General features: G+C 42.6%; 1 protein-coding gene across 1 annotated transcript in view; it reads right to left on the reverse strand.

The window, feature by feature from the left end:
• The window catches only part of SIDT1 (SID1 transmembrane family member 1), a 98523-nt gene extending 87762 nt beyond the window's left edge, over positions 1-10761 (reverse strand). The window contains exon 1 of the mRNA XM_036243864.1: positions 10552-10761. Within this exon, the coding sequence (XP_036099757.1) occupies positions 10552-10761 (210 nt within the window). The remainder of the gene's footprint in view (positions 1-10551) is intronic.
• Positions 10762-15716: the final 4955 nt, after the last annotated feature.

Genomic DNA, 15716 nt, shown 5'->3' on the forward strand with positions numbered 1-15716 from the left:
TATGAGTATGGACCTGACTACAATGTATGCACTGCTGTGCAGGCCTGATCCCATGAAGCAGATTTATCCATGACAGGGTTTGCTGCCTGCCAAGATATCCCTTTGGGTGTGCTGCCTGTAGAAGTAACTGGGTTGTGCTCTGATGTGGTCAAAATCCTGCCACTGGGTTTGTTGGCTCTGGTGCCACTTGGGAGGACTCCAATGTCAGGTGCTTCCTGCAACTGGCCCTGGGCTACCTGTATGCTGCTACGAAGTGATCCATAGTTTGTGGCTGTCTTTGATGGGCCTGAGTGTGCATAGGAGTTGCCAAACTGTGTTCCAATGCCAGTTTCCACCAGCACTAGCCAGAAGTAGGCCAACAAAAGGCCTAAGTGTCCTAAGATCTGCTTTCACCTGCTAGCTACCTATTAGGCTCAGTCACTGAAAGAGCCTCTGGTGGAATGTGAGAGGCATGAGATAGGTTCTCAGTGAGTCACCAGGTAAGGTCAAGTGGTGTTCATCAGATTGATACAGATTTGAACTCTGTGCCAGTGCTGGGTCTGAGGCCACTCAGGAACAGTTTCAGGGTACACCAAGGTCAGCTGCCACACACTGGGTGATGGGTCGGTGTCTCAGGGAGTCATCAGAATGTAGCCAGCAGAATTCATCAAGCCCAAACAGTCCAAGATATGGTCCTTTGAATGGATGGTTCTGCACAGGAACAGTTGTGCTGGGTAGGGTATGTGAGAGAAAAATGGTCCCGCCCAAGAGCCACATAACTCGTTTTTTTCCAGAGTCTGCCCAGATCTGCTGACAATATGCAGAATGCAAGCTTGGCAGAACAGGGTCACTGGGAGTTGGGAGGGTGGTGAAGCTAGTGAATCTCTCATGGTAGGAGGAGGATGCTGCTGCTCTGGCACTGGGGGTGGGGAAATGGCCTCGGCCTCAGAGCCACACAACTCAGTCGCTAACTCCCCCTGAGCTTACCCTCAGGATCCCTTCAAGAAAGTCTACTCCACACACTGAGGCAGCAGATTCCTATGCAGGGTGGGGCAACAGGGTGTCAGAAGGGTGGGGCTAGTGCAGTCCTTCAGGCTGATGCACTATGAATGGGAGTGCTTGACCCAGGAAACATGGCATCTATGGGTAGTGTTGAGAGAGGCACTCAGCACAGGGTCCCTGCTAGCTCTCCCTTCAGCACCCTCCTTGGGCCACACAACCCAGTCTGTCTTTCCATGACTAGTCTGCTGTGATCTGCCCTCTCTCTGCCAGAGCCCCAAGTGAGTGGTCAAGAATGAGATTTTGTGTTGGCCCTTTAAAAGGGCACCTGGGTCTCTAGCACACTCCTGTCTCTCCTTGGCAGACAGAATCCCCACTGATTTTCACAGCCAGATGTTATGGGGGTGGCTCTCCTGGCTCTGGTGCTCCAGGCTAGGGAGCCCAGCATGAGACTGAGACCCTTCTCATCTCAGGGGGAACCTGTGCAGCTGAGATATCCCTCCGGTCTCAGCTACTGCACATGGGTATAGGCCCAGCCCACTTCACATCTCTGCCTTTCCTATCAGTCTTGATGTGGCTTCTTTTGTAATCCTTGGTTATAACTTTTTCTTCAGCTAGTCTTCAGTTGGTTGTTCAGTTTGATTGTTCTGTAATTTTGTTGTAATTCTAGTTCATACCTGGAAGAAGGTGAGTGTAATTGCCACCTACTCCTCCACCATCTTCTTCCTATATCTTAGATGTTCCTCTTTAAATGGACATAGGTAGAAGGCTGCAACACCCCAGTTTTCCTCCCTGCCACATCTTGGTCCCTGATCATCTATATCTGAGTCTATATAGCTGTCTTCCAACAAATGCCTTAGCAAATCACCCCATGAGGACTTTGGGGGTGGGGTTCATTTGGGAAGCTACCCAGCATCTAAATCCCTGGCATGTGTTAGAGCAACTTCCTCCACTCCACCCTTCTGAGTGAACTTTGTGGGAGGCAAGACTGCCTGCAGATGCCAAAGGGTCCAGATACATGACCCATGCTTGGGTGGCTGGATGCTCCCATGTGGTACTTTGAATGGTGATTAAATAATAAAAAGATGAAGGGGGAGTTCAGAATTCACTGGCAATGGTGATCCCACTGGAGTCCATGGCAGAGTGTCCAGAAGTGAGCACATGTGATGGCAGTAAAGGTGGTGGTAGTGCCCAGGGAAACACCTCAACCAAACCATTTCTGTGGGGCATGGCTATTGCTATATATATATATATATATATATATATATATATATATATATATTTTAAAATTTTAATCCCTGAAAGTAGATTATATTTGTCTTCATTTTCTTTTTGGTTTTTCTCCATCCATCCATCCCTCTCCCTTTTGTCAAGCATAAGTTTTTTCTCCATATATATGGGTTGGTTTCTGCTTTGTTTTGTTTGTCCATTTTTAAAGATTCCACATATAAGCAAAATTGTAATAATGTCTGTCTCTCTCTCTGCCTGACTTATTTCACTTAGCATAATACCCTATAGGTCTATCCATGTTGTCACAAATGGCAAGATTTCATTCTTGTTATTGCTGAGTGATATTCCATTGTATATCCATATACCACATTTTTATCCATTCATCTGTCAGTGGTCACATAGGTTGCTTACATATCTTGGCTATTGTAAGTAATGCTGCAATGAACTTAAGAGTGCATTTATCTTTTTAAATTAGTGTTTTTGTTTTCTTTGGATAAAATCCAGAAGTGGTATGGCTGAGTATTATGGCAGCTCCATTTTTAATTTTTTGAGGAATCTCCATACTGTTTCCCAGCTTTTGCTATAATTCCCTGCAGTTTAGTTTCCCTTGCTTCCCAATCATAGTCTGAGCCTGGTAAATCAGATTTCTGAGATCCCTAAATCCTACCAATAAGTTACTTTCTGTTTCATTAACCAGTAGATTTCTGTTGCTTGCAGCTAAAAATCTTGTCAAACCCCCCATTCTCCTTTCTTCTTTGTCTACTTCACTCATATCCCACAGCTATCTTGCAGGCTCTCTGTCCACAGACCTTCTCACACCACCTCTGAACACCCAGACTTCATCCTGTTGCCTCTCTCCTTATCCCCCACTTTTTACCTTTTTATTACCCAGGTAAACATGGTCTTAGAAAGCTATAATTCCTCCACTCTGGTGAAGATGCCATACAGAGAGGGGGCACAGGATGCCTTTTTGCAAATTATTGGAGGAGCTAAAATAAACCTGTGGGCACAACACATGCTTCCAGTTAGGTTAATTAAAAGAGCGTAAGTCATTTTGTTCACAAAGGGTAGTTAAATCTAGAGGGACAGAAACAGTCAGTTATTCCTGTTTTCTATGGCTTATCTTCATGACTGTTTAGTGGGGATCCAGAAATACCAGTTCTCAGGATTGATACTGTCCTGGACTAACACATTGGCTAGCTGCTTGGGTCTCCAAGCTGCCTTGTGTCTGACACAAAGAAGGAACCCAGCGTTGATGACAACAAAGCACAGAAGAGATGCATATGGACCCTTCTGGCCCACAGGGAGTCAGAATAAGATCATGGTTGGCGGGTGGCTGCGGCTCCATGAAACACTGAAGAAAATCTGCCAACATCTCAGTTTGACTTAGTGTCAACACTGCTTGTCTGACTGACACAGACAAATGGAGGCCTGGACAATTCATGAGGGAAAAACAAAAATGAAAAACCTCTTGCTTCAATTTTCAGTAACTGCCAGGGAGTCATACAGGAAGCTCTTAAAGTGTGTGGTCAAATGACCTGTCTGTGGAAGTATGAGTACGCTATTTTACAATTATTTTTATTGTTGTGATTAAAAGAGGTGCTCTTGTGGGAGGGAGAGTGGTTTAGTGGTTTAGAAATACCCTGTGGAAATAGCCTCAGGAACCTGAGTTATGTTGCTGGCTTTGCTTCAAACTAGTTACATGATTTTGCAGAAGTAATTTATTTCACTGGCTTTCAGTTTTCCCTCATGTTAAGTGAGAAGAGATTGGGTGATTTAAAAGATACTGTTAGCTCTTAGGTTTAAATACCGTCCCCTTTCTTGGGGGGTAGTTTAAATGTTTCTTTTAGTGATGGAAGAAAAGAACAGGAAAAGTCTCAAAATGCAAGCCCAGTTACACTTCTGTAGCTAAGTAGACTTGACAAACAAAATCCTTCATCCTCCACCACTGGCATTATTAAAATTCTACAGCAAAGCCTTGAAAATAGGGAGACCTGATCTCTAGCACCTGAGATTACCTACCCATCATGGCTCTGAATCCGGGAATAAGGAACAAAACATATCTCCTGAGGTGTAGAAGAAGGGATGCCTGCCAGCAGCAAAGCCTCAGACAACCTGAGGAGATCAACCAGGGAAGAGAAAGAACCTCGATGGGCTGACAGTATTCCTAAAAGCCTTGAAAGACAAAAAGGATGGGAGGAGCAGAGACGTAAGAGACACAGGGAAAAGGAACAACCTGAGAATGGTCGGAATTAGAGGTGTTGGCCGCAGAAAGCGAGGCTGAGAACATGACAAGAACGAGGAGCTCCAGGCTGAAATAGCTTCAGACTCTTTGGTTCAAATCAGGCTATAAATGTATACACACATACACTATACTGTCATATTAACAATATAGGCTGCTACTTTCAACAAGTGGTGCTGGAACAATTGGACATCGCAGGCAAACACAAAAATCTAGACAGAGACCTGATACCTTTCACAAAAATTAACCCCAAATAGATCATAGACCTAAACGTAAAATTCAAACCTATACAACTTCCAGAAGAAAACATAGGAGAAAATGTAGGTGACCTTAGATTTGGTGACAACTTTTTAGATACAATACCAACGGCATGATCCATGAAAAAAAGTCTTGTTAAGTGGTACTTCATAAAATTTTAAAATGTCTCCTCTGTGGAAAAAACAAAACAAAACACCGCTCTTAAGAGAATGAAAAGACAAGCCACAGACAAGGTGAAAATATCTAAAAACTTGTATCTGATAAAGGACTGGTATCAGAAATCTATAAAGAACTCTTAAAACTCAACAATAAGGAAACAAACAATGCAATTTAAAAATGGACAAAAATTCTGAACAGACACCTCACCAAAGACGATGTGTGGATAGCAAATAAGCAGATGAAAGGATGCCCAACAGCATAGGCCATCAGGAAATTGCAAACTAAAACAATGCGATGTCACTCGTCACCTAGCAGAATGGCCGAAATGGAAAGCGCTGGCAACACCAGGTGCCGGTGAGGGTGGGAGCCACAGGGGCGCTCATTCCCTGCTGGTGGGCGTACCGAAGGGTGCAGCCACTTCGGAAGGCGAGTCTGACAGTTTCTTACAAAGCTAAACATACTCTTACCATACGATCCAGAAATTAAGCTCCTTGGTATTTACCCAAATGAGTTGAAAACTGAAATCCACACAAACATCTGCACACAGCCCTGGCCGGTTTGGCTCAGTGGTTAGAACGTCGGCCCACAGACCAGAGAGTCCTGGGTTCGGTTCCTGCTAAGGGCATGTACCTCGGTTGCAGTTTGTCCCCAGCCCCAGTTGGGGTCGTGTGGGTGGCAACAACTTGATGTGTCTCTCTCACATCAATGCTTTTCTCTCTCTCTTCCTCCCTCTCTCCCTCCCCCTCTACCTGAAGATAAATGCAAAAATGTCCTCAGGTGAGGATAAAAAAAAATCTGCACACAAATGTGTCCAGCAGCTTTATTCCCCTTTCTTTCTGCCTATCCAAGTTCTGCTTATCTATTATTACCTTTCCAAGCCTTATTACCTCCAGTGAAGCTATCTGTGGATGAATGACTTCTCTAAAGTCTTGTAGTTCTTGGAGAAGTGCTGTCTAATAAAAATACAATATGAGCCAAACATATGTTTTTTAAATTTTCTAGTAGCTACATTAAAAAAGTAAAAGAAACAGGTGAAGTAAATTTTATTATATATTTATTTAACCTAATATATCCAGTGTATAATACATACTCAGTAAAAAACATTGATACATTTTGTTATTTTTTTTCATACTGTCATCAAAATCTAGCATGTATTCTATACTTATAGTACATCTCACTTTGTGACTAGACACATTTCATGTGCTCCATAGTCACATGTGGATAGTGGTACTATATTGGACAGCACATACCCACAGAATCCATTATACAATTTAGCACAAGATTATCAGGTCTAGGCGGGCAGAATATGGGTCCTCCATAAAAAAATCAGACCCATAATTGGAATGTGGTTACCTTGTGACATCCTTATGACAGTTATAGCTCTATTTTCAGAGCCACAGAGAAACATGTGGAAAGTGAGTGCTATGGACTGAATGTTTGTATTCCCCTCTACCCCAGTTCATAAATTGAAGCCTAATCCCCAAATGCAATAGTATTTGGAGATATAGGGCCTTTGGAAGGTAATTGGATCGCAAGGTTGGAGCACTCATGATGAGATTAGTGTTCTTATTAGAAGAGATGGGGGAGAGCTTGCTTCTCTCTCTGCTCCGTGGGCCATGTGCGGACACAGAGAGAAGACACTATCTATAAGCCAGGAAGCCAGTTCTCACCAGATGCCAAATCTGCTGACACTTTGATCTTGGACTTTCCAGACTAGAACTGTGAGAAATATTTTTTAAGGCACGGAGACTAGGGGATTCTGTTATAACAGCCTGAGCTGACTGAGACAGGAATTGGTCACCCAGATAATGTGCTAATGAGATGATGCTCTCCTCACAAACAAGCACCAGTCCAGTTGACGAAGAGGACATCAGAGGCTTCTCTGTCACAGTAGATAGAGAACACAGGGAAAGAACATACGAGACCAGGAGAACTGAGGCTATCACATCAAAGTCTTCAATTCTTCTTCATAATAGTCATGTACATAGCTATAAGTTACCATTGTTCATGAGAACTGGATAGGCTTTTGAATCTGCATCCATGAGACTGGTGTAACTGGTTCTAGGTACATGACTGCTGGTAGATCTTAGTAAAATCAAGCATTGTTCCCTGGGCATAGAAAAATATATGTCGTTAAAAGACAAATGCCTCAGTTTAATCAACAAAATAATTATTTCCAGGGAAACATTAAATTCAAACATGTATGTCCAACAGTGAATTCTGTTACTGAAAGTGTCAGGAAAGACATCTTGTTGCATGGTGGGCAGATTTTTATTAAAGGCTCCTTATCACCATCTAGCTCAAATATAAACATCTGATTATTGCCGCCACCTGTCTGTACAAAGTATTCTCATTTCCAATGAACCTGTTTTTGTGCCCTGTGTCCTAGTCAAACATATGCCTGGTGACTTTCTCAACAAGGTGATTTCCTCCCAGTTTTGCGCCAGCCCCGTGGTTTTAGAACACCTGTGTGACACAGTGAAACCCTACCCCTCTGAAGAGGAGTTTCCAGACACTTCCCCTCCAGGAAAATAAAATGAACCACGATCTTCTGTCATTATCTTCATTACTCTTCTTTAAACCAATCACTCCATTCTTTCAGTGATATATTTTTAATGGCAACTTCATATTTACATTAGTGTCTGCCTGGAAGGCATGTGAGACTTTTCCTGGAGCTAAACTCTGCTAAGTAGCATGACACACGCTTGGTTAAACAGTTCTCCAGGACAGCAGTTTGGGATGGGTGATGCAGAGGCTGACAGGAAAGATGAGGAGGGAAGGCTCCCTTTGTAGCTTCCTCTCTTTACCAAAGCCTAAATTTAGAACAGCCTTTCTTCTTTAAGCTGAAGGAAAAATAATGGCAAATATAACACTATTTGAAGAGAAAAGGAAAAAAAAAAGATTAAAACTAAAAGAATTAGAATTTTTTCTTATAAACCAAATTATTTGTTGCATTGAAGAGGGGTAGGTGAGCAATGGCCTCTTCAGGAGAAGGAGCCTGACCAGGACTTGCTCAGATGAAAGGAAACTGGTCACGTCCACGCTTCTGCTCGTAGGTTCAGAGAACTTTATTAAGCAGAGCCCTTTAGTGAGTTTGGGTTTGGTGATGGAGGCAAAACTGTTTGACACGAAATAGGAACAAAAATTTAGAGAGTGGGAAGCTAGCATTTGCAGTGGGGGATGGCCAAGTAGATGGTCATAAGCCAGGGCCCAAAAGATACCACCATCTTGAAATTTCCCCTGGTGGGGAATAGCCCATAAATTGTTACAACAATGTTGCCTAGATTTCTGATTAAATCTATCACCTATCCTGTGGTGTTCTGTAATTTCCTTATGTTATTCCAAACCTTCAGTAAAATTCTGTGACATCCAACAGCATCATATTCATAGTATTGGGAGGAGGGGCTGCTGGTATTCAACACAGGGCAAGAGGGACCTAAAAAAGAGGAGGAGTCTATCAATAGAAACTGAGTAATGGTTTGGATGGATAAATCAGAAAAATGCCCTCTCTGAAGAAATCAACAGAAATACTGGCTGGAGGGTGAGGAGGCGGTATTTTCCAAAGTAAGTGGGTTGAGAGTTTCATTGTCTCATTTGGATGTTAAAAAGAGGTCTCAGAAAGCTGTAAGATTTGAGAACATCTGGTTCATATTATTGCTTATTGGCATTAAAATACTCGAGTTATCTGTCTGTCAGTCCCATGGTCTCCAACTGTATTTCTCAGACTAGTAAAATTTTAGGGACTGCTGGGGTACCACGTTTTTATTGTATTATGCAAAAATATTTTAAAAACTAATTATCACCATTGTTTTATAAAATAAAGGGCATTTTAACACACATATAGGCAAATGGAAAGGGCATAATCTCAGGAAAATTTTTTAAAATTTTGTTTCTCATAAACTTTTTTTTCATAAAATATTTTGTTTCTATCGGAAATGATCTCACACTTACAACCTATTAAAACAGAATGTAGTTTATTTTATTTAGCTTCAGCTTATAGAGTCCTTAAATGTTTCTTCACTTGTTTTTTCTTTTACAAAAACATTGCTAAACCTCTTATGTGCCAACCACTGTGCTAGGTTCTGGGGTACAGAGATGAACATGACTCTGACCTTAACCTCAATATCTCATGATTTTTTTTTTTTAGCAAAGTCAAGCAGGTGACCCCAGCTGCTAATCACCTGAGCTTTATTGTAGTAGAGGAACTGGTAGACTACTAAGGGCCAAAACGCCAAACAACAGTTAAAAACAGTCAATCTATCTCTAAGCAGAATTCAAGAAACACTAAAGCCTGATGTTAGGACTTACTTTGCACAGATTATTTGAGTTTTCTTACCAATGATTTAGAGGGAAACTGACAGTACACCCCAGAGAGCATGGGGTTTTTTAGACTTTTATTTGTTCTGAGTCAATCACAGGGATAGGAACACATCTCATGTGTGACGTCAGCTGGTCCATACCACACACTGGCCAGAAAGAAGTCACTTACATGGGGCTTGGAGAATAAAAACTGCCCTCTCTCACTTGTTTACAATGGAATGGCACACAGCCACTCTGCTCACTTCAGGACACACGACCAGCAGTCACAGGAGGACAGGACAGGGTGAGGGCGGTGCTGCAACGGCGACAGCACCTTACGATGTAGTGCCATACTGAAGATGAAGCACTTGCTCAATACACACAGCTGGTAGATGTCTGGGAGGGCGAGAGGCACATTGGTCCCTCCAGCTCAATACTAAACTAAGTTACCAGGTCTGTGAGGTCTGATCCTAAGTGAGAGAGAGGGAGGTCTATCAAGGTATCCCATAAATCAGTTGCTGAATATCCCGGGGAGTAGGGAATCCTGGCAGAGGAAGAGATACATACACACGTTTATAGGGGAGGAAGATCCAGAGACAGGTACAATGGGGGACTTTTCTCTTTTCTCTGTGCACCAGAGGGTACCATATTAAAGGGGAAAAAAATCTATGTTTTTCTTACATTATATAATCAGAGTATATGTGTCAGAGGGATAGTTGCTGGAAATCTTTTCCTCCCCTTGCCTCACCTCAATTCTTGTCAGAAATAGGTCTAAAAATGTCACACAGTTATCCATCCTTAATTTAAAGTAAAAATCTCAATAGACCAGGGGATGGCTGCAGGTCTTGTGGCTTCTCTGAAGCACAGACGTGTGACAATAGTACAGAAACACAGGAAGTGACTATGAACACACAGAGGTTTTGCAGCTTGCGTCGATTCTCACACATTCTGCTTTTAGATTCTGAGCAGTTCTCCCTTCTCAATGCGCTATGAAATAGAAGGGTCTGGCTGAATCATCCAAGTGAAATGAGTTTCCTTCCCCGCAGGGGATTCGGAACAGAGTTGAGGTCCTTTCGTCCCACAACCCTAGAAATCATGACTTTCCTAGAGAAAGGCCCACTAGGTTGACAGGACCCGCAGACCGTGCGGGGAACCAGTGCCTTGGGAACCCAGAAATGCCCGCGACCAGGCCAGGGGAGGCGCGAAATGAAGCGGAGTTGTTCCCAAGGCCGGTTGCGGAGGACGTGGCAGCTCCCGCCGGGCAGTGATTGCTTTGAACCAGAAAGAGAGCTAAGGGCCCCCAGTCCAAAAGGACCCAAAGCAGCGACAGGGCTCTGAGATCTGGCAAGTTCCTGGGAGTCGAGCCAGGGAAGCGAGTGTCTTACCTGGCCAGGCTGGCTGGTGTAGTTGAAGGAGTAGATGTTTTCGGTGCTGAGGTTCACCACCCCGCTGTAGACGTGATCGAAATCGGCGCCCCTAGCAGGGTTGCGGGGGTCGCGCCGCTGCGCCAGGGGTGGCGCGGGGCTCCCGGGTGCCGCCGCCCGCAGGAGCCAGGGCAGCGCGCAGACCAGCGCGAGCCGCGGGCAGCCGGGCATGGTGCGCGCTGCGCCCCGCGGTGAAGCAGAGCCGCCCTGGGGACCGGGCGGGCGCGGAGCCGGCTTCAGCGCAGCGCGGGCGATGCCCGGCAAGCCACGCACGGGTGCTGGCAATGCACCGGCGAAGGGCTGATCAGATATTGACGCAGGAGCCGGGGATCTCCACCGGAGGTCACGGACCCGGGGGAAGTGGGGAGGAGGATACCGGGGTTGGGGGCTGCGGCTTTGCTCTCGGGTTTCTAAGTCCGTTTCCTTCCCCCGTTCTCATTTCTGAGAATCTCCCACTTACCTAGCCAGAATTTGAACCGATCGCTTCCCCCTCAACCTTAAAAAAAAAAAAAAAGGCACTGGAGACGTTAAAAAGAAACATCCACTAGTCTTGATGAGTACACCTGACCAGCCATTCAGCAGGGAATTCAATCTGTTTCAAATAAATGTGCACCCCGGCTGCCAGCGATAAAATAGAAAGCAACAGAGCCTGCCCCAAAGAGGGTGCACGAGTTCGCCTTTCCAGTAGGCTACCTGCAGAGAACTCCCGCCTGTCTGAGAGATGGTTTTAACTCTCAAGTCTCCCTTCTCTAATAGAACCCCTTTCCAAACACCTGTTTTATTTCCTTATCGCCTCCTATTCTCCAAGAAGAGCCTCACGCCATCGCCTTCTCTCTCTCTAACCATACGTGTATGCAAATATGTACAGTCATTAAAAAAAAAAGATAATGGTTAAGAGGACAATTTCGAGCACCGCCTGAAGTCTGGTCCCGGAAGTTGTCAAAGGCGACTCAGAACTGGTTTTATGCAGAAGGCATTTCTTTCCACCCAATCTCTTGCCTACTTTACACTCTGTAATGAATTCTCAGATTCTGAAAGATTCCCTAGGATTCTGTATTGTTTTTCAAAAGAGAGAAACACAGCCCACAATTAAAAGGACATTTTCTGGCAAAAAATAGGAGATTCGATTTAAATAGTTAAAGAGCCAGAGAAAGGGTGGGGTGAAAAGAGGATCCTTTGGAGAACATACAGCTATTACAATTCAGGTGTAGAAGAGAACCCATTGTTTTATTTCAGCTTTAAGTTATTTATAAACTGGAAAAGCATATAATTGCCTTTAACTTGAAGGAACACTGAAGAAAGAAGCCACAAAGAAAAAACCCGATCTTGTTCAAAGCATTAAGATTACAGATTAAAATCCTAGCGTTTATCATTCAAAAGTTTTTTTTTTTTTACCTCATTAAATTCCTACAATTTATTAAAACTTCAAAAATAAGTGAAATCTATTTGGTATAAAGTTTTATAACTGCACAACCAGAAAACAATGCTGAAGGAAGACTGACTTAGACTTCTTCTTATTAGGACAATTTTTACTTAAAAAAAAAAAAAGATATTTTAGACCTTATTTTTTAATGTTTTTTATTGATTTTTTTTCTTAGGGAGAGAGGGATAGAAACAATGATGAGAGAAACATCGATCAGCTGCCTCCTGCATGATCCCTGCCAGGAATGGAGCCCACAACCTGGGCATGTGCCCTGACCAAGAATCAAACCGGAGACCTCTTGGTGCATGGGATGACGCTCAATTCACTGAGCCACACTGGTGGGGCCAATTTTTACTTAAAAAAAAAATTTTTTTTATCCTCACCTGAGGACATTTTTCCATTTTTTGTTCAGATAGAGTGGGAGGGAGAGAGAGGAAGAGAGAGAGACAGAGAGAGAAACATCAACGTGAAAGGGACACATTGAGTGGCTGCCTTCAGCACAACCCAACCAGGGTCGGGGACAAACTGCAACTGAGGTACATGCCCTTAGCGGGAACTGAACCCGGGTCTATCTGGACCGCAGGCTGACGCTCTAACTGCTGAGCCAAACCGGCCAGGGCCCAATTTTTACTTGTAAAAAAATGTTCTTGAAAATGTGGGGCCTAAGGACAAAAATAATAATTCAACGAAGGCCAGTGGTAAAGTTTAAAATATCGTTGTTTTTAAAAAAACATAACATCATAACTTCATTCAGAATTTGAATAACTTTAAACTGCTGTATTTAAAATGTCTATGTCTCTTTTTAGAATTTAACAAAATTTCATAAACTTTAAGTTCATGAAGCCCTTCATGGTCAACTGGCCTGGCCACTTTAAGCACTTAACAGAGTAGTAGTGTCATGGAGTCACGCAACACTGGAGATGAGGAATGGACTCTTTTACAAGGCAACCCCTTCTTTTGGGGGATAAATGTCTCATTAGAAAGATATTATCACATTGTAATTAAAAGTTGCCTCTCTTCCACTTACTGGTGTGAGTTCTGCCCTCAGGAGCCATAGGAATAAACCTAATCCTTCTTCCACATGACGGACTTGTAGGTATTTGAAGAGGGCTGTGACCCTTCAAGACTTTATCCTACTTTTAAGCAATGAAATTAGAAACAATTGGAATAGATTATCATAGCACAGAACCCAAAATATTTATTTTAAAGCCATTACAGACAATTTGAGTGATATATTACAATTCACTCTATACTATGATATAATCCTAATTCTAAACCCAAATCTATTGAATGACTTTAGGTAATTAATCTCCGAGGATCACAAGATTGCTGTAAGGATAAAAGAGGGAAAGGATGTTCTTGAAAGTGTATTAGGCAGTTTAAAATGTTACAACCACTAAATATTATTATTGTAGGACACCTGATTCAATAGCTAAAGAGTAAAATATGATCCATCAGCCAGGTTTTTAAAATATGTATAATGTAAAGCTTCCACTGTGAGAAACTGAATATACAAACAGATGATGACCAGACCGTATATGACAATAGACCTTTGACCCACACAACCTTTTCAGAAAATGGCCCAGAACAGTTAGGACTTGGTCAGTGACTTTTTGCCCCTACTTTCAACTCAAAATCAATCAGAGAAAGCCAAATATGCTCCCCAAACTATAAATACTCTGCTTCTAGTTAGTGGGCCTCCTGCTTCCCATGTCACCAAGATCTAATCAGAGCATTTCTGAAACCTCCCTTTTTTTCCCACTACTTCGCAAATAGAACTGTAATATTAAATGCACACTAGAGGGACTATTTCTTGAGGTTTCAGAGGACTCGTCTACAGTAATTTTAATCAAGTTGTGTCTGTTTTATATAAACGTTTTCTTCTCCACTATACTTGATGTATACTCCAGATGATGATCTTAACACTGTACCTGACTCTCTGTAGGCTAAAAGTCCCTTTGACACTGGAAATATAATTGGAGTGGAATCTGTTCAAGTTCAGATGGATTCTACCTGTTAGCCAAACTTCCTCAAAACTAGAAGCTAGAGCAAAGAAAAGCCTCAAATCTATAGTTGAGGGCCTTATATCCTGCCCTAACCCTTGTAACATTCCTGTCCTGCCAGTAAAGAAACCAAATGGATGAGAATATTGATTTGTTCAAGATCTCAGGGACATCAATACAATTCTTATTCTTCCCTTCCCATTAGATTCTAATACTAAATACTAACCTGTCAACGGTTCCGCAAACCACCTGCTTCACTGTGATGGATTATTGCTCTGCCTTTTTCCATGTGTCCCTACACTAGAATAAGTCAACATCTTTTTGCCTCATTGGAGAGGCCAATATTCTACACAAACAGCTAGGCCCAAAGGGTTCACCAAAGTCCTACTTGTTTTCCTAGGTCCTTAATCAAGAATTAAAAGATCTGCCTCAGTTGGTTTGGCTCAGCGGTTAGAGCGTCCGCCTGTGGATCTAAGGATCTCAGGTTTGATCCTCCTTGTCCAGGGTACATGCCTGGGTTGCAGATCCTTGCCCCAGTCAGGGTTGTCGGGGAGGCAACCAATCGATGTGTCTCTTTTGCATCAATGTTTCTCTTCCTCTCTCTCCCTCCCTCCCTTCCACTCTATCTAAAATGTCAATGAGAAAATGTCACTCAAGTGAGGATTAGCAAACAAACAAACAAACAAACAAAAAAATGAAAAGATTTCCCTTGTGATTCAGTTTTAATAGAAGATATAAATGATATCCTATTTTGTTCAGAGAAGCCTATAAAAAGGATTCCATTTACTTGTTCTCAGCCTTAGCAAAAAAGGGAAATACAATTTAAAAAAAGGTAAATTACAATTTTGCCAAAATATAATTCATAATTTAAGGCATGACCTATTTAAGGAGAGGAAAACATTCTCTCATGAAAGGCTAGAAACTATTCAAACTTACCCCAGACTCCTCGCAAAACTACAATTGAGATGATATCTAGGTCTAACTAAATAGTTGAGACAGTGGGTGCAAATTTTTCTGAGATTGTGATACCTTTTTATGAAATTGGCCAAGTCTTTAGTAAGAACCGCTCTCTTTTGGGAGCCCAAGTATTAAACAAGTCTTCTATAATCCAAAGAAGGCTCTTCAACAGTCTGCTTCCCTAGACATCCCTAACAACAACAAACCCTTTTGTCTACTTTTGCATGAATGTTCTTGACAAACCTTGGGGTTTTAACTCAATTTCGTGGGAACCATCAAAACCCACTTCTATTGTAGCCTCACCCTCAATCCAGTTGCAGAGGCTGATACCCCTTGTCACTGCAGAACGTGTCAATGCTTCTGCTGAGTTTCTTCTAGGCTCCCTGCTAGACCTTATGGTTCCCCATGCAGTATAAACTTTACTACTGAGAACACACAGTACTTCAGGCAGTTGATTAACATCTTATGAATTTCCTTTGCGCTCTCCCTCTTACATTACTATTAATTGCTGCAAGACCCTGTACCCTGTTACTCTCCTGCCCTTACCATAAGAAGGGGAGCCTCATAATTGTCTTACTTTCTGTACCTGCTCAGCTTTATTAGAGACTCCCATTGAGAATTCTACCTAATGTTTGTTGATGGATTGTACTTCAAAATGAAAACTGGAAATTATCAAGCTATCACTAATGTAAACTCTCCTTTATTTTTTAAGATTTAAAAAAATGTTTTTATTGATTTTTAGA

The sequence above is a fragment of the Molossus molossus genome, unplaced genomic scaffold, assembly GCF_014108415.1.
Source record: "Molossus molossus isolate mMolMol1 unplaced genomic scaffold, mMolMol1.p scaffold_m16_p_5, whole genome shotgun sequence".
NCBI lineage: Eukaryota > Metazoa > Chordata > Mammalia > Chiroptera > Molossidae > Molossus > Molossus molossus.